The sequence below is a fragment of the Lampetra planeri genome, chromosome 8 (genome assembly GCF_965212315.1).
Source record: "Lampetra planeri chromosome 8, kcLamPlan1.2.h2, whole genome shotgun sequence".
Taxonomy (NCBI): domain Eukaryota; kingdom Metazoa; phylum Chordata; class Hyperoartia; order Petromyzontiformes; family Petromyzontidae; genus Lampetra; species Lampetra planeri.
The window spans coordinates 15,857,104-15,876,934 of record NC_136114.1 but is presented as its reverse complement, the minus strand read 5'-3'; the positions used below and the strand labels follow the sequence as shown (position 1 = coordinate 15,876,934).

The 19,831-nt window shown below is 56.7% G+C and overlaps 2 protein-coding genes across 2 annotated transcripts in view; one reads left to right on the top strand and one right to left on the bottom strand.

The window, feature by feature from the left end:
* PAH (phenylalanine hydroxylase) overlaps positions 1-9,919 on the bottom strand; it is a 40,544-nt gene extending 30,625 nt beyond the window's left edge. Inside the window, exons 1-3 of the mRNA XM_078597207.1 lie at positions 8,561-9,919; positions 6,074-6,181; positions 424-607 (exon numbers count right to left, since the gene is read on the bottom strand). Of these exons, the coding sequence (XP_078453333.1) occupies positions 424-607; positions 6,074-6,181; positions 8,561-8,614 (346 nt within the window). The 5' untranslated portion in view covers positions 8,615-9,919. The remainder of the gene's footprint in view (positions 1-423; positions 608-6,073; positions 6,182-8,560) is intronic.
* A 5,428-nt stretch (positions 9,920-15,347) lies between these two features.
* On the top strand, positions 15,348-18,319 carry ASCL1 (achaete-scute family bHLH transcription factor 1). The gene has a single exon (XM_078597205.1). It carries the CDS (start codon positions 15,776-15,778, stop codon positions 16,505-16,507), a length of 732 nt encoding a protein of 243 aa, XP_078453331.1. The 5' UTR covers positions 15,348-15,775; the 3' UTR covers positions 16,508-18,319.
* The last annotated feature ends 1,512 nt before the right edge of the window (positions 18,320-19,831 follow it).

Here is a 19,831-nt window from a genome sequence, read left to right as displayed (position 1 = left end):
CCAAGACAAAGACACGGGTACAAATAGACTGACGCACACACACTGGGACACAGAGACACGCACAGACGCACACACAGCCTGGCACACACAGACACGCCGCTCATTCGTATCGACTCCGTTAATGGGATTGACGCGGTGGTGAGGTGATGATGATGTGGTAGCAATGTGATGACGATGTACCGTGCCCTCTTCCGTCGGCCTCAGGTTATCACAGGTCAAGGGGTAGTTGGGAGGGGAGGATGGGTAGTTGAGAGGGAGGTGGGAGGGGGGTAAATTGGAAGGGAGGACCAGGACCTGGACCACACGATGGTCGTGACGAGTATCGCAGGGATGATGGATGTGATGGTATTGGGGGGCAAGGGGATGATGGAATCTGTATTTATATGAGGGGGGGAGGGGGGGGGGGGGTCTGCGTGCTCCCACCCGCGTCCTTGCGCTTGTTGCGCGACAGCTGCAGCACGGAGCCCGCGGACTGAGAGCGCAGCTCGAGTAGCAGCGCGTCCAGGGCCCCGGGCCGCTCGCCGCTCACGCTCGCGTAGAACTCCCACTGGTCGGGCGCGTGGCGGCACGGGCGAGACTCGATGTGGCGCAGGTTCAATCCCTTCTCCTGGCAGGGGCAGACGTGGTGGGAGAGACGGCAACACGGGGTGTGTATCTGGTGTTGGGGCCGAGTGGGGGTCTTTTGGGAGCTGCGGTGCGTCCCACAGGGGACCATCTTCGGTGCTTGGCCCGCTCGTCTCAATGTATCTCCTCCCACTTTGAAATATAATTCCCAGTTATGTCGACTATAATCATATTCTGATGACCAACAGCGATGCAACTTCCATTGACTCCACATCTCGACTCGACCACTGCAACCCTCTCCTATATGGCTCCCCCAACCCATCAACTCCAGATAACCCAGCGTGTCGCCGACAGACTTCTCACCGCGTCTCCACCATTCTCGGGTCGTTCCACTGGCTCCCACTCTGATTCTGCATCAACTTTGAGATCATTAATGGAATCGCCCCTTCCAACCTCTCCCTCTCAATCTCTCTCATATCCCCTCCGCACTCTCTGACCTCTGTCCTCGCATCTCTCTCTACTCCCCTCGGCACACACTCCACTCCAGCAAACCGACGATCTCTGTCCAAGCTCCCAGTCAAGCTTCGCTCAGTGGGCGGTCGCTCATTTCCCTCTGCTGCTCCCATGGTCTGAAGCTCCCTTCGCTCAGCCTCGCTGCTGTCGACTGCTTGCCTATGCGACTTCTTTAAAATGAACACTGCCACTATTTCCGAGCACTTCTGGAGATGTGGTCGCATTTCGACGCTCTATGAATCCACGTCATATTGCACGATTGCGCTGTTTGTAGGGGTTTATTAGGGCTCTGTTTGGGGTCTGTAAGGTGGGCGTTTTAGGGGCGCTTTGCCGCTACGGCCGCGCGTCTCTCAGGGCGCGTCCGGCAGGTACCATGTTGACGTCACCACTGCACGCGCGTGGGCGTCTAATTGCCTTAATTGCATTTAATTGCCTTTAATTGCCTTGTATTGTTTAGCGTGCATCTCGCAATTGACGGGATCCCAGCCACAGCGATCAGAGACGGGGTTCTTTGTGACCCGAGAAACCTCTTAAAGGCAGAGGATGAATTAGAATGTCAAAGAGCCATGCACACGGTGCGCCTTGCGCGCTTGTGTTCGTAGATAGTTCCCGTGTACCCCGGCAGCGTGCTCGTGACCAGATCCGGAATTGGAGCAGAGGTTCCACTTCATCGGCTGCGTAACGCTGTGCGGAAGATATCCGGCTCTGTCGCTCCATACGAAGCTTCGGGCCTTCTCGGCCACAGTCGTGCCCTCCCTTCTCGATGCTGCCCCGGTTTGAAACATTCGGGCTGACCTGTCTGTGAGGAGCTCACAGATCCTGGAAAGATCCTCCGGCAGGCGAGGTTGCTTTGCTTGGGGCATGTAGCCCGCATTCACAGCCACCGCATGACCAAGTAGCTTCTGTATGGCCGGATAGAGGGAGCTGAACGTGGGTGGCAACGGCTCGGTAATTAATGTGCCGATGCGGTGAGGGATTACTTGGAGCTGGTTATATTTGCTAACGACTGCTACCAGTGCCATCAATACCGCCCTCTATGGGGGAGGCTCGTAGAGAACGCTACTAGACAGTTGGAGGCAGTCGCCCTCCAACAGCAGTGTAGGGTAGAGGAGCGACGCTCACAACAACGACCGGAGCATCGGGCGTATAAAACGCAGCTCGTCGGTACAACGGGAAGCACAGGTTGTGCCTCTGCCAGTCATCTCAGTCAGGCAACCCATGGGGCATGGGTCTGTCCCGTGACCTCCTATCAGCGGTCCTTCCACACTTCCCTTCTTTGTATTTAAACTGTCCGTGTGCGGCGTGCGGGGTGTGTCGTGTCAACAGCGCAGGGTTTCTGTGGTTCATCTGGCAGTCACCCCGGTCTGGGCATTAGTAACACGTACGCCTCTTCCGTGACTTTCTACCCGCGAGCTTTTGCCACCTGCCGTGGCCTCAAAAGGGCACCTATCCTGGCACAAGTTCCGTTGTGATATCAACCACAACTATCATTGAAGAGTGCGCGTGTGAGTGCAGGGGAGCAGTGGCGCAATGATTAGCGCACTGCGCTATGAACCCGGCGACCCGACTTCGATTCCCGCTCACGATAAACGACAGCGGCGAATGTATTAACCTGTCGTGGGCGTCTCCTGGTCGGTGTGTACTCGGACGAGTACCTGGTGTGGTGTGTAAATATCGCCACTTGTGATCCAAAGGCGGTCGGGCGCGGTGTTGACCACCACCCCCCTCCTGTGCCCTGCCGCCCTTCATAGGTGCGCTCGCTAACAGCACTTGTCCCAACAGTCTGGTAAGACTATACGGGGGATATTTGTAATGTGATTGAGTGGGGAGCGGTGGGAGGGTGGCTAGCACCGTTGCGAGACGAAACTCGGCCACTTGCGCTCGATGTTTTATTACGGGAAACATCGACAATGGATAATATCTAAACCGGTGCTGATCCTCCCCTAGGTCGACTCAGCCTTAAATTAGTACCTGGAGCTTCTTCAGGAACAGATTGGAATCAGGGTGGGGTGGGGGTGCAGGTGACAATGGTCCAGTCTCTTCAGTTCGGACTTTACCGACCAGCACTGATGAGCGCAGTGCAGCATGGGCGCGGCCTGCATGGCGCGTTTAATAGGATGTTTAATAGGATGTTTAATAGGATGTTTAATATGATGTTTAATAGGATGAACTCACAGACGTCCGCGTGGTAGGCGGTAAGTGCGCATACAATAAGTGTATGTTGTATAGGGAGGGACAGATGGGTTAATGAGTTGATAAGCAGCAGCTGCCCCGTTCGTGTTGTTCGCGCACTTCGTGCCGCAGCCCTGCGGAGCGCAGACCCGGGACCCTGCGGGGTGGCGCCGCCTCGCGTCACAACATGTCACATGTGACTCACTCACACACACCTCCATAATACACAACATGTCACATGTGACTCACTCACACACACCTCCATAATACACAACATGTCACACGTGACTGACTCACACACACCTCCATAATACACAACATGTCACATGTGACTCACTCACACACACCTCCATAATACACAACATGTCACATGTGACTCACTCACACACACCTCCATAATACACAACATGTCACATGTGACTCACTCACACACACCTCCATAATACACAACATGTCACATGTGACTCACTCACACACACCTCCATAATACACAACATGTCACATGTGACTCACTCACACACACCTCCATAATACACAACATGTCACATGTGACTCACTCACACACACCTCCATAATACACAACATGTCACATGTGACTCACTCACACACACCTCCATAATACACAACATGTCACATGTGACTCACTCACACACACCTCCATAATACACAACATGTCACATGTGACTCACACACACCTCCATAATACACAACATGTCACACGTGACTCACTCACACACACCTCCATAATACACAACATGTCACATGTGACTCACTCACACACACCTCCATAATACACAACATGTCACATGTGACTCACTCACACACACCTCCATAATACACAACATGTCACATGTGACTGACTCACACACACCTCCATAATACACAACATGTCACACGTGACTCACTCACACACACCTCCATAATACACAACATGTAACATGTGACTGACTCACACACACCTCCATAATACACAACATGTCACATGTGACTCACTCACACACACCTCCATAATACACAACATGTCACATGTGACTCACTCACACACACCTCCATAATACACAACATGTCACATGTGACTGACTCACACACACCTCCATAATACACAACATGTCACATGTGACTCACTCACACACACCTCCATAATACACAACATGTCACATGTGACTGACTCACACACACCTCCATAATACACAACATGTCACATGTGACTCACTCACACACACCTCCATAATACACAACATGTCACATGTGACTGACTCACACACACCTCCATAATACACAACATGTCACATGTGACTCACTCACACACACCTCCATAATACACAACATGTCACATGTGACTCACTCACACACACCTCCATAATACACAACATGTCACACGTGACATACTAACTCCCATTTTGATCAGAGGCGTGCCCAGGTGACCTCTGTGTGTTGTTGCTTTTAGTAACTTGATAACGTGAGAACCGCTGGGTCAAGCGAGTATTCTATTATATCGATTACAATACATTTACGGGTATCATTACCGTCATGTTGAGAGTCAACATCCAGAATTCGTTTTTAACAAAGGTTGGTTGTGAGATCGACTACAGACAAAAAAATAGACGAAAAACAGTGAGACTGCATTGCATAAGCGTGCAGACAATGTATTGGGCTTTGATGATGATGATGAGGGAGGGAGGGTGGAAAAGGAGGGTGAGGAGGATGGCGAGGAGGAGGAGGAGGAGGGTGTTGCAAAACCCAACGCGACACCCGAGCGCTCCCTGATCCCAAACTTTGCGCAACGGCGGGAGGGGAGTTGCGTCACAAACCTCGGGGGCGGTGCCCTCTGGGCTGAATCTCGGCCGCAGTAAACAGCGGGCTTGGGGGCAGGGGGCAGTGGGCTTGGGGGCAGGGGGCAGCAGGCTTGGGGGCAGGGGGCAAGGGGCAGGGGGCTTGGGCGCAGCGGGCTTGGGGGCAGGGGGCAGCGGGCTTGGGGGCAGCAGGCTTGGGGGCAGGGGGCAAGGGGCAGGGGGCTTGGGGGCAGCAGGCTTGGGGGCAGGGGGCAAGGGGCAGGGGGCTTTGGGGCAGGGGGCAGGGGGGCAGCAGGCTTGGGGCAAGGGGCAGGGGGCAGCTGGCTTGGGGGCAGCGGGCTTGGGGGCAGGGGGCAGCGGGCTTGGGGGCAGCGGGCTTGGGGGCAGGGGGCAAGGGGCAGGGGGCAGCGGGCTTGGGGGCAGCGGGCAGCGGGCAGGGGGCAGTGGGCAGTGGGCAGGGGGCAGCGGGCTTGGGGGCAGCGGGCTTGGGGGCAGGGGGCAAGGGGCAGGGGGCAGCGGGCAGCGGGCAGGGGGCAGCGGGCTTGGGGGCAGCGGGCTTGGGGGCAGGGGGCAAGGGGCAGTGGGCAGCGGGCTTGGGGGCAGCGCGCGATGCAGTGACCGTCTTTGTCCGATGACTAGCCACAAGCCGCTGCGAGGGTGACCGGAGTTAGCGTGATGGTTTATGCTCCTTTGCAAGCTCAGCGAGGTATTGCGGTTCATTTGTGGCAAGCGCTTTGTGTGAAATGAGTGCGACCTTCCACATGGGCCCGCGTGTCAGTACTGGGAAGACAGCGACGACCGGGCGTGGTGCAGCTGGCAGGACAACCGCAGTCCATGCGCCGTGCAGCCTTCAAGAGGTGCTCGCTAACAGCGTCTGCCCCCACGGCCCTTCAACGGCTGCCCGCAGGAGTCTGTGCCCTTGAGTGTCGCGGTGGGGTTGTGAGTGTTTCAGTTCACACTGAAACCAACTACCCCCCCACCTCCTGTCACCCCCCCTCTACCCCCCTCCCCCCATTCCCCCGGGCCCTTACCTCGAACACGCGCAAGGCCCTGGCCAGGGCCCCCACTTCCTCCCGCACGGCGAAGAGGATCTCGATGGGGCCCCCATCGTCGCTGCTCTCAGCCAGGTACATGGACTCCTGCGTGGGGACAGTGGGGAGGTTAGGGCTGGGAAATAGACCCTCCAGGTAGCTGCATTCCAGAAGAAGAGAGGTGACGGCTTAGGGTTAGACTCGGAGAATAGGGGTATGGTTCGAGTTCGGGTTAAGAGCATTGTTGAGTTCAGGGTGGGGTTAGGGGTGGGGTTAGGGTTGGGATTCGACTTCGTGTTTAGGATAGGGTTTAGGTTAGCGTTAGGTTTAAAGATAGGGAGGGTTATGGGGTAGGGTTGGGGGACTGGGCTCGGGTTGGGGAGTATGGTCGTGGGTTTGGCCACCCACCCCCTCTTGCCCTACAAGTTGAGCAACTCCGAGTTTCACCTGCAGGTGGGGGGGGGGGGGGCACTAAACAGCGCGGGGGAATGAATCTGAGAGATTAAAACGAGAATATGAGCCCCCCCACTCTCCTCTCACAGCCCCCACACCTTATACCTCGCACTTTATGAATTCTCACCAATTTAGGTGACGGACGCCACCACTTTGCGATGTTTAAACAGAACCCCTGGCTGCCCCCAGGGCCCCCTGGCTACCCCCAGGGCCCCCTGGCTACCCCCAGGGCCCCCTGGCTGTCCCCAGGGCCCCCTGGCTGCCGCTAGGGCCCCCTGGCTGCCTCCAGGGCCCACTGGCTGCCCCCAGGGCTCTCTAGCTGCCCCCAGGGCCCCCTGGCTGACCCCAAGGCCCCCTGGCTGCCCCTAGGGCCCCCAAGGCCCCCTAGGGCCCCCTGGCTGCCCCCAAGGCCCCCTAGGGCCCCTTGGCTGTCTCCATGGCTCCCTGGCTTCCCCCAGGGCCCCCTGGCTGCCCCCAGGGCCCCCTGGCTGCCAGTAAGACCATTGTTCCGCGTGGATTTCTCTAATCGCGGTTTCTAATCTCAAGATCCATAAAGGGCCCACAGCATCAAGCAGCCCGCAACAAACAGCGCGGGATGTTTCCTTCAGGGGTATAAATGTCCTTCACGACGACTACTACAGTACTACTCCTACGAGTGACGAGAATGAGTCCAATTATAACGGATCGAGAGTCAGATTGTCAGTTACAGTTATGAGTGTGGCTGGGTTTTACGGCCCGACTTGTCCATCGTATCCTGGAGGTGTTCACGACGCCCAGGTTGGCGGACACCGAAGGCTCCCCGCACGCACGGCTCCACGTGTTTTGGAGTTAGGATGGAGTCAACACCCGGCCGTGACAACGCCGAGTTGACGTTGACTATAATTCAGTCGCGACTATGATGATGATGTTAATGCCGATTACGTGGGGAGGATGCTGAGAGTGTGGGGACGCTAATGCTGATGATAGTGGGGAGGAGCGGAAGTAGAGCGGCCAGCGCACCGCGTTACGAACCCGGCGACCCGAGTTCGTTTCCCGCCCACGGCCAACACCACCAGTGACGATTATCTGAATCGGTCCTGGACCTCCCATAAGCCGACTCAGTCTCAAATAAGTACATGGTGAGATGTGTAAACATCGCCACTGGGGAGACAAAGGCGGCTGGGCGTGGTGTTGGCCACCCACCCCTTAGTGTGCCGTGCCAGCCTTCATAGGTGCTCGCTAACAGCACTTGTCCCAGCAGTCTGGTGAAAGCTACATGGGAGATCTTTTTCTTTTGTTTGAGTTTGTCTTTGGTGAGAACAGCAACCTCACGATTGTATTTTTTTACGTTTTGGTGAGATAGGTGAATGTTGTTGATGGTGGCGGCGGTGGTAGTGGTGGTTGTGGTAGTTGGTGGTGGTCGTGATGATGATACTTTGATTGGGACACGGAGGTTCTTTATTGCGGACAGGTACACTCTCATTTTTCCAAAATCTGAAAGTTGTGGAACCACCCAGTTTCGTCTCTTGGCATCTCAATTCTGCCATCTCTGTCCTCATGTAAACTGACTCTATTTTAAAATCACTAAGGTGGATGTGTAAATAAAAATGTACAACATAATTTATATTATTATTAAAGTTTTATTTTATAATCTGTAATTGTAGAATGCTTTGATGTTGTCTGCCGGCCGAGTCGGACCCTCGTGAAGTAAACTTCTGACTTCTGATTCTGAAACTTCATCATCCGTTGGCAGTGTTGAAGTGAGCACAATAAGATCACAAATCGACAACGTTTAAAAAAGCCTTAGAGTCGACGTTTCGGGAAATGGCCCCTTTTTAAAGCAGAGCCATCAAAATGTTGGGGTTTGCGGGAGGGATTCCGATGGGGGTTCGGGTGGTGACGGTGGCGATGGGGAGAGATGTGGATAGTCGTGATGCCTCCCTTCGGAAACTTTCATCGTTTTCTGCTTTCGCTCAGCGCATTCACGAATGCGCGTGTGTGCAATGTGACTGCTGTTAGGGGCAGGGTCTGGGTGGAGTGGGGGGGGTCACTCACCGACTCCGAATGCTTGGAACCCGCGCCGTTGTGGGTCTTCGTGACCGCGTCCATCTCTGAGTCTCCGCGTCCTCAGTGACCGATGTCAACTCTCTGTCTCGATTTATCCGGAACTCTCCCCGTCTCGCTCTTCGCTGTCACTCTCGACCTCTCTCTGCGATTCACGTCGAGTGCTCCCGCGGCCCCACTTTTATGGGACCCGTGGAACGACAACAAATCTCGCGTGGGGTGCGCGTGGGGTGCGCGTGGGGTGCGTGGGGTGCGCGTGGGGTGCGCGTGGGGTGCGGCCAATCAGAGCGCGAGAGGGGGCGACGCCCACGGGGGTGATGGTCGGAGTGTTGAGTGATGGTGATGTGATGGGTGAAGGTCTGCCGGTGTCGAGATGTCAACTACCTCGCCTGGTAGACACGAGGACGTGCGTTCGATCCCAACCCTGACGCCTGCTGTATACTTGGAGTTTGCGTGTCTCTCTCTTTCCCCGTGGTCGCGTGGGTTTTTCTCCGGGTGCTGCGATGTTCCACTCCAAATTTAGAAACGTGCGTTTAGAGTATTTGGCTGCTATGAATGCCCACGTGACAAGCCACTTCGTCGAGCTGTCACGTGTGGCCAGGTCGCTTCGGAAAAGAGCTACACAGCTCAGTGGGCCTTGCCTGATGAAATAAGACGAATTGTTTAGTCTCGTTTATCTCTCACGGTCTCACGATGAAACAATTCACCCGACACCTGCGCACAACTTTTGTCGTCGCTCCATCTCCGCGGCGGATGTCCCTCTCGGATGCGTTTCTCTCCTTTGGCTGTCACTCTGCCAGTAGCTTCGACCACAGCCATCGTCCCGCCAGCGACGCGTCGTCTGCCCAAACCCTCGCACCTTCCTGCACTCTCTTATTGATGGCGTTGCTGTTCGCGCGCGTGTTCCCGCCTTCCTCTTTCTGTCCCCCATTCGCAATCCCGAGCGTGCCTCTCGCCGTGATTCTTGGCGCACTTCTTAGTGTTGTGATCCGTCCTCTTCGTCAGTGGCCGCGTTGCTGCTCCACGGGTCACGCGTCGCACTCTGGGCGCTTTGGAAAAGTCGCTTCGCACGATCCACGCTCAGTTTCCCACTCCAGTCGTCTCCCAGGCGCCTCCATATCTTCCCAAACTGATCTCTGCCCGCCTTCAATCACTGCCCGTGGATGGGGGAAGCTGGGGTTAGATGGGGCCGGGGGGGGGGGGCGTGTTCCCCCATCGTGTTTCCCCGACAAAAATCACCGTGAGCCAACGATGCGCGTCGCCTGTGATTGCTGTGGGTAACGAGAGATGGTGTCGGTCGTGCGCGATGGGTCACGGTGATGTTGGTGGCGATAAATGGTGGTTGTGGTGGTGGGCGATGCGCGATGGGTGGTGGATGATGTGGATGTTGGTGATGGGTGGTTGATTGCGTTGTGATATGCGCCGCTGATGTTGATGTTGGGATCGGATCGCTGTGAACTCTCTCTTTGTGATTACGCCACAACGCGCGATCAGCGTCCGCGTGACTCCTGCACGGGGGGCGGGGGGCGGGGGTTGAATCCACTCGCCAGCCCCCGCTATCGCGACTCCCCCCGTGGGAGCCCCTTTCGGGGTCCCGGTCATCACCAGGGACTCTGACCGAGGGGTTGCCTCACTCTTCGGACGGGGGACCAGGGTCGGGGGCTTGGCGGCCGCATCCCCTTGGTGTGAGCGGTGGCGAGTGGAGCTCGGAGTGGGGCGGGGGTGGTTGGTTCTGTGACTGCGAGCAATGGGAGACTCCACATTCAGACCGCGTGGTTTTCGAGAATCAAACTCGTTGGGTTTCTAATCATTTCCATACGATCTCCGTGGCTGATAAAAGATGAATACCACTTTTTAAGGAAGTCGAGTGGTTGTTATACGAAAGGACTGCCCCCCTCCCCCTGTCATAAGAATGTGAAATTTCCATCATTACATTCCCATGGACGGGTTCAGAGACAGTAGATGCGTGAACTCGGCGTTGTCGTCCGCGTGGTATTCTGTTAAACAATACGACATCGATGCGTCGTGACGCGTGTTCTTGCCGAGGAGTGGCGTTGCCCTTGAAGATTCCGGCTGAATATTGAACGCTGGGTTCAATGATCGGATCGCGTGGACCGTGCGTCCACGTATCTACTGATTGTGCCCCGATTCAGAAAACCCCACACTCGCATTGTATCTGTGCTGCTGCTGCTGTTGCTGCTTTTGTTGCTGCTATTGTTGCTGTTATTATTATTGCTGCTGTCTGTTGCTGCTATTGTTGCTATTGTTGATGTTGTTGCTGCTGTTGTTGCCGCTATTGTTGCTGATGTTGCTGCTGTTGTTGCTGCTATTGTTGCTGCTGCTGTGTACGACCGAACCGTCCGCATGCGCTCACAGCTCTAGCCGTGGCCCGCAGCGCCGCTCACTCCGGCGCCAGGGTCCCCACTCCCGCCGTGTTCGCTTCGCGCATCTGAAGTCGCAGTCGTTCTCATCCCTCTGGCGACTGACGCCGATCTCCACCCCAAGCGCGCGCAGGAGACGCGCCCTCTAGGGACGCCGACCAGAGCGCGCATCACGCGGTCCTTGACCACAGATCACGCGGCCCGTCAGAGCAAAGACCTCCTCGTCCAAGACCCAAACAATGCCCAACATCGCGGCTTCATTCCTCCTCGTCCTCCTCGACGACACTGGTGGAACCGCCAACCGCCTCAGGACAGCGGCGAGGGTTGGTGGATCACCGCACCCAGTTGTGGCGAACTCCCTTCTCGTGGTCGACTAGACGGTGTCGTACCCTGGCTCACCAGCAGAAGGCAGTACAGCAAGTTGACTCATCGCCATCTGTTTCCATCTGTGCGGGGATGGAGTGTTGCCCCTTGCACACGACGTGGGGTTTTCTCCGAGTTCTCAGGCTCCCTCCCCACGTGATCAATAAACACGGCTCGTCACTCATTGGCTGAAGACTTCTTAAAGTAAAAAGCCAATGTAGCAGCACCCGACTGCAAACGAGTCCGAAGACCCAAGGAGCGTGGCTCTCGTGGTCAAATAAGTCAAGAGTATACATAAGTGAACTTCCTATAAAGTAACAAAGTTCGGCCACTCGGGGCGGGCTCGATCTGGCGCGACCGGACGCGGCGCGGCGTCGTCGAGGCGGCGTGCGCTCTGCGGCCGCACGCCGCCTCTCCACGACCAGCCGCGAGCCAGTGGTGCATATTCCACATTCACATGGCGGTGCGAGTTAGCCCATAAGACTGCCACTGTTGACTTCCCCACAAAGTAGAACGCATTGTTTTATCGACCCCAGGAGGGATGATTGGGTGAGCCAATCCTCTCTCAGCCAGGATGAATCTCGCGAACTTTTCGATTGTGAGCCTCTCACTCTACCGCGGAGCCACCAGATGGGAGAGAGAGAAATGTACAGTATAAGAGCGGTACGGGACATGAGAGAGATTTGTATTAGAGCGGTACGAGATATGAGAGAGGTAGGAGAGACGCATGCAGAGGATATGAGACGTATGAGATAGAATCGGAAGAGACGCTGAGAGTTGGGAGACGCATTCAGAAGAGTCGCCTGATCCCTCTCGCACAGCGACCCAGAGAGATGATGGAATGTTCCCGGTCGGGTCGCTTAGAATGCGAAATGGAATCGCCCGCTGCTGGAGAAAGGCCCTCCCCACGCCGCGTCGGCCGTGGCGGTTGTCTGACCATACTTCCCCACGCTGGAATGTGTGGGGGTCGTCACGTCGCTTGGGTGACAGCAGCAGCACCGCAACCCGATCGGTGTCCCTGTCCCGACGTCACGGCTCGCGATGCCGCGCGCGGCTCAATCGCTTTGATAATCACTTACCACTGCTCCATTGATGGTGTTATAGTTAATGGGGTTGCTTAATTGCTCTGATAGTTAACGCAAGCGATATTTGATAATCTGCTCGTTCATTTGTCGAAGTGCTCTCGGAGTTTACTCGTGCTGCGGTGCGATCGCCTCGTGGGTCTCCGCGCGCCCCCTCGCGTCTCCGCTCCGCGTCTTTCCCCTCGACCCACGCGCCATGGCGAGCGAGGGTGATGCACGCCCCGCTCCCCCGCCTCTCACGGGATCGACTTGGAGAGTTTACGCCGCGAGACCCCAGAGGCGCGGAAAAGATGGTGACCTCGTCAGCAGGGGGCAGCAGTGGCGCGCAGGAGATGGACGGGGTAGAGGTTGTGGTAGGAGTCGAGGGGGCGGGGGGTAGAGTTCAGGGTTTGAGTTCGGGGTAGGGTTAGGGTAGAGTTAGGGGTGGGATTTAAGAGTAGGGTTAGGGGTAGAGTTAGGGGTACGGTTGACTGAGATTACTGACAGATGCACCATCTGTGGTCAACTTTACGTGCCAATTCGCTGTATTTTATCCGCCTGACGCTCCACTCGTTGTTGTGAGCATCGCTTTAATCTGCCCACCAATGTTGTTGGAAGGCGACTGCCTACAACTCTCCAACAGCGTCCTTGACGAACCTCCTCTACAGAGGCCGATGTTGACATTGATTGTACCAGCCATCGGCAAGTCCACTCAGTTCCACATTCTTCTGAATCGTGTCAGTCCATCTCTTCTCCAGCCCGTATCAGTCCATCTCTTCTCCAGCCCGTGTCAGTCCATCTCTTCTCCAGCCCGTGTCAGTCCATCTCTTCTCCAGCCCGTGTCAGTCCATCTCTTCTCTCGCCCGTATCAGTCCATCTCTTCTCTCGCCCGTATCAGTCCATCTCTTCTCTAGCCCGTATCAGTCCATCTCTTCTCTAGCTCGTGTCAGTCCATCTCTTCTCTAGCCCGTATCAGTCCATCTCTTCTCTAGCTCGTGTCAGTCCATCTCTTATCTAGCTCGTGTCAGTCCATCTCTTCTCTAGCCCGTGTCAGCCCATCTCTTCTCTAGCCCGTGTCAGCCCATCTCTTCTCTAGCCCGTGTCAGTCCATCTCTTCTCCAGCCCGTATCAGTCCATCTCTTCTCCAGCCCGTATCAGTCCATCTCTTCTCCAGCCCGTATCAGTCCATCTCTTCTCCAGCCCGTATCAGTCCATCTCTTTTCCAGCCCGTATCAGTCCATCTCTTCTCTAGCCCGTGTCAGTCCATCTCTTCTCTAGCCCGTGTCAGTCCATCTCTTCTCTAGCCCGTGTCAGTCCATCTCTTCTCCAGCCCGTGTCAGTCCATCTCTTCTCTCGCCCGTTTCGCACCCATCAGCCTCATCTATCCGGGACTGTGCGCAGACTTTCAAGGATCTGCGAGCTTCTCGCACAATCTCGTCCGGTTTGAAGCAGGATGGATCGTAGGCAGGTCCGCCTGAATGTTTAAAACCGACGCAAATGTTCTTTTAAGGGGGTCCACCTTGCGCAAGCATAGATAAGAGAGGGCATGTTATACCTGTGGCTGAGAAGACCCAGACAGCTTCTACACAGCGTTATGCAGCCGAAGCATTCATACACACGCATACACAAATACAAATGTCTCCTGTGTAGCCTGCATCTGCTCTCTCAGCAAGTGCTGCACGCGAGGGCCGGCACGGCATACCAGGGAGTGTTTTACACTCCGCACCAAGTACTAATTTAAGTCTGAGTCGACCTAGGGCAACGAGTCCCAGGATCGGTTCAGATAATCGTCACTGGTTCTGGCCGTGAGCGGGAATCGAACCCGAGTCGCCGGATTCATAGCGCAGCGCGCTAACCGCTACACCACCGCTCCCCACTACACACACGTGCACACACACGTGCACACACACACACACGTGCACACACACACACACGTGCACACACACACGTACACACACACACGTGCAACACACGTGCACACGCTCACAACCTACACACACAGTATGACGAAGCATTCACTTTGCGAAGGGCGACAGCGAATGGAAAATATTCGCCCCGAGTTAGCGGCCTCCGTGTGTAGCGCTGCGCGGCGCGCGCGTGAACGCCGACGCCGCTCTCTGGCTCCTGAGGTTTCCGTCGGCTCGGGGGCTCTTGCAGCCAGACCGAGGCATGGCCATTGTCGCGGAGAATCGCGGATTACGGAGCGCATAGCGCGTGATACTCGAGAGGGCGCAACGCGCAATCTCATCAACATCGGCGTGACCATGAAACCAGGAATGTCGTCATGATACACGTCGACATCATCGTCATCATCACCGCTCTCATCGTCATCATAATTATTATTATTATCACCACTAACATCAAAACTGTCATTAAAACTACATCATGACTATCATCACCACTATCATCCATAATAATAATAAAAACTATATTATGGATGATATTGGTCACGAAAGCCTACGTGTTAAAATCACCACTATCAAGATCACCACTGTCATCGTCACCATTACTATCATCACCATCTCCATCATCACTACTATCATCATCACCACCACCGTCATTATAAGAACTATCAGTGTCACTATCATCATTAACGCAATCGCCACCATCATGATCATGAACATCATCATCGTCATCATCACCGTCACTGCCTCCACCATCACCGCGGACTCCACGGGTCCGCTCCGCCGCCCCCGCTAGCCCCCACCCTCTGCTCCTCGTGCACGCGCCGCGCGCTCCCCCGACTCCCCCGCCCCTCCCCACCCCCACTCCCCCGACCGCCCCCTCCCCTCGCTGTTTGTCCGCACTCGAGTGGCACGCGCCTGGCGCGCGCGTGCGGCCCCAGTGTCAATAGGCGACACAAAGCGGGCGGGTGTGGCCCGGGGTGGTGGGAGGGGGAGCGGAGGGATAGAGGCGGGGGGGGGGTACGCCGGGACGAGGGGGGGGTGAGTCCCTCGCGCTCAAAACCTCGCCCCGGGGACCGTGCGCCACTTAATGCGCGGGAGACGGAGACAGAAACAGAGAGAGACAGAGACAGGGTGAGACAGAGACAGGGTGAGACAGAGACAGGGTGAGACAGAGACAGGGTGAGACAGAGTGAGACAAGCCACCCGAATAGAGCGAAGCAGAAGGACGAGCAGAGGGAGATTCTGCGACACCGAGACAGAGAAGCCACCTGCTGCATAGAGCCGAGTCGAGAGGCAGCAGCAGCGGCAGCAGCAGCGGCGGCGGCAGCAGCAGCGGCGGCCCGGCCAGGTGAAGAGGGCAAGAAAACCTCGCCGCGTTGTTCCAGCTACTCTGACAGCAGCACAGGTTGGCTGCTGTCCACCCCGGCGGTCCCCGTTTCCCACTGGTAACCTCCGAGTCCACCTTCGAGGCCACCTACGAGTCCACCTCCAGAGATGTCCGTGCAGGTGGCTCCTCCCTGCGCGTTCGCGCCCGCGGGTCCCATGATGAGCCTCATGGCTCCGGGCTCCCCGCACGCGGGGCTCGCGTCCCCCGCGTCTCCCGCGGCGACTCCGGCGCGAAACCCGGGCGCCGGCAGCAGCAGCAGCAGCGGCGGCGGCAAGGGGCGCTCTGGGAGCACGAAGCACCACAACCACCTCCATCACCACAACCACCATCGCCACCACCACAACAACAACCACCACCACCACCACCGCGCCTCGTCGTCACCCGAGCTGTTACGGGTGAAGAGGCGACACCCCTCGGGGGGTCTGGGGGGGTGCTTGGGGCTCCCGGCGCCCGCGTCCGTGGCGCGTCGCAACGAGCGGGAGCGCAACCGCGTGCGGCTCGTCAACATGGGCTTCGCGGCGCTGCGGGAGCGCGTCCCGGGAGCCGGAGCGGCCAAGAAGATGAGCAAAGTGGAGACGCTGCGCTCCGCCGTGGAGTACATCCGCGCGCTGCAGCACCTCCTGGAGCGCGGCGACGGGGCCGCGCGCGCCGCGCTGCGCGCCGCGATGCCCGCCCACGGCGGAGACTGCGCCGCGCTCTCTGCGCTCGAGCTCTGCTGCTCGTCGTCGTCCGTCGCCTCCCCGCTCTCCTCGTCCGGCGCCTCCTCCTCCGAGATGGCGTGCGGCTCGCTCAGCCCCGACGACCACGACCTGGCTGCAGACTTTGCCGCCTGGTTCTGAGACTCGAGAGAGACAGAAGGGAGAGAGAGAAAGACAGAAGGGACGGGGGCGAACGTGGAGTTCCCTTGCAGAGAGGGCGGATGATGAGTCCAGGAGGAGCTCCCCCCCCCCCCACCATTCCCTGTTCCCCGCTGAGTTAAATGATCACCTGCACAGAGACGATGAGTGAATAGCGAGTGTGACGAAGCGGAGGGGGATGCGAGAGACGGTTACCGAGTCTGACTGTGGACTCGTGAGAGCGTGAGAGAGAGCGTGAGAGAGAGAGAGCGTGAGAGAGAGAGTGTGTGAGAGAGAGCGCGTGAGAGAGAGAGAGTGTGTGAGAGAGAGAGAGCGTGAGAGAGTGTGAGAGAGCGTGAGAGAGAGAGAGTGTGAGAGAGAGAGCGTGAGAGAGAGAGCGTGAGAGCGTGAATTCCTGAGCGACTCTTCAACCAGTCACGTGATTGTCTAAAAGTTCTGTCACTCGTCGAGACTCGGGACGCCGAGCAGCGGGGGATCAGAGACCAGGAGTCGTGACGCGGTCGCCGCCACCTTGGCAATGCTGTTACCCGGGAGGAGGGCCTCCCACGGACCCCCACGGAGCCCCGAGATTCAATATCTACCTTGCACCCCTCAGCCCCGATGTGTGTGACACTCATAGTCGCCGTCATGTCCATGAACACGAACGTCGGGGCGGCACGCGTGGGGGGTCGCTCCCAACGCGCGCCGCCCCGTTTGCCCGGGAGCGCGTCTCCTGTGCGTGTGACGCTGACAACAACAACAAGCGCAGGTCGGGTGGATAACATTCAGCGACTTGGCAAAGTGGGGAACACAGATGGGGGTATCTGCCAGTTATCTCAGTCAGTCAACTCTTAAAACCTGGGTCTGTCCCGTAACCTCCTGCCACCAGAGAAACTTCGATACTTCACGTGGCCTCAAGGTGCACCTAGCCTGGCACAAACGCCGTGGTGATGTCACCGCCACTTGATGGCGAACGACGGTTGTTGTGAATGCATGCGTGTGTGCCGAGGTGTGTGTGTGTGGCGAGCGGTAGTGCAGCGATTAGCGCGCTGCGCTACCAACCCGACGGCCCGATTTCAAATCTTGCTCAGGGCCAACACCAGTTGAAATTATTTGAACCGGTTCTGGGCCTCCCGTAGGTCGACTCAATCTCAAATGAGGACTTGGTGCGGTGTGTAAACATCGTCACTAGGGAGACAAAGGCGGCCGGGGGTGGTTCTGGCCACCCACCCCCTCGTGTGCCGCGTCGGCCTTCATAGGTACTCGCTAACAGCACTTGCCCCAAACGTTTATTAAGGCTATACGGGGGATCTTTGTCTTTGTGAGTGCGCCTGTTTATGAATGCTGGGGTCAGTTCCGTTAGCGAGCACCGCTTAAGCCAAAGCTACACTGGGGGCAGGGGGGGGGTTTGTGTTGAATGTGGCGCAGTTCCCCCCAGGGAACGAGCATCAGAATCACGTCGTGACGTTCACCTCTCTCGAGTCTCCGCGAGCTCGAGTCAGCCCTGAAAGATAATGTAAACGCGGTGTATAAATATCAGCACGGAGAGACAAAGGCGGTCGGGCGTGTTTCTAGTCACACCGTGCTGGCATATTCGCAGGTGCTCGCTAAGAGCACCCAGATAGTCGGATACGGTTATAAGGGGGACCTTTGCCTTGACGTGCGCGTGTGTGTGTGTATATGAATCTATATATTTTGTGTATATGCATTTATAAAAACTATACTGCGGCGAGGATAGCACCGTGCCGGCCCCGAGCTGCCTCATGTACTTGACTATTTTATCTCATAAACTCTATTGAGAACTCTGTGAGTGAACGAGGTCTCCGTGCGATTTAATAATACATCACGCAACATCTCGCACACAGACACGCAGAGACACATAGACACGCAGAGACACAGACACACAGAGACACACAGAGACACACAGACACACACAGACACACAGAGACACACAGACACGCAGAGACACACACAGGCACACATAGGCACACACAGAAACACACAGACACACAGACACACAGAGACACACAGACACGCAGAGACACACAGATACAAAGACACACAGAGACACACAGGCACACATAGACACGCAGAGACACACAGACACGCAGAGACACACAGATACAAAGACACACAGAGACACACAGGCACGCACACAGAAAGGCAGAGATAAACACAGATACACATTCAGATATGAAGACACAGACACATGCACACATACATGCAAATACAGTCATGCATGCATAGACCCACACAGATTCACATACGGAGACAAATATTCCCCATTAAGCCTGAAACAGACTGTTGGGGCAAGTGCTGTTAGCGAGCACCGATGAAGAACGACACGGCGCACGAAGGGGTGGGTGGCCAGCCCCACGCCCGGCCGCCTTTGTCTCTCCTTATTGGCGATGTTTACACACCGCACCAGGTACTCATTTGAGTCTCAGTCGACCTAGGGGAGGCCCAGGACCGGTTCAGATAATCGTCACTGGTGTTGGCCATGAGCGGGAATCGAACTCGGGGCACCGGGTTCATAGCTGGCTAACCACTACACCACCGCTCTAGTTGGATACACAGACGCACACCTCTGAGCGCACCTACCGCTGACGGCACCCGTGAGCGTGCAGACCCTGTGCACGTTGGCACACGCGTGCACAGGGTCTGTACACGCGCACACACGTGCACACGCGTGCATAGGGTCTGTACACGCGCACACACGTGCACACGCGTGCCACGGCTGTGGCTGAGTGGGGCACCAAGGCGATGGGGGGGCTCGGAGCCACCGGGGTTGAAGGGCCGAGATGGCCCAAGAGAGAAGATCCCCCCCCCCTCCTCGCCACTCCTCCAGCTCGCACCCCACCACGCCCCCTCCCCTCGTCCCCCGCTCCCTCGTCTACACCATCATTAAAATGATCACGTGGCCGCGCGTGATTAAATGAGGAGCGGGGGGGGGGTCGCCTCTGGGCGCGCCCCCCCCCACTCCTCCTCGCATCTGCAGGACGCACAATGGTCGTGTTGTGCCCAGTGACACGGAGCGTGCGCGGATACACACACACGGACACACACACATACACACGAACACACACACATACACACATACATACACACACACGGACACACACATACACATGGGGACACACATACACACATACACACACGGACACACACACATACACACATACATACACACACACGGACACATACACACGGGGACACACACACATACACACATACACACACACACGGACACACACACATACACATGGACACACACATACACACACATACACACATACATACACACACACGGACACACACACACATACA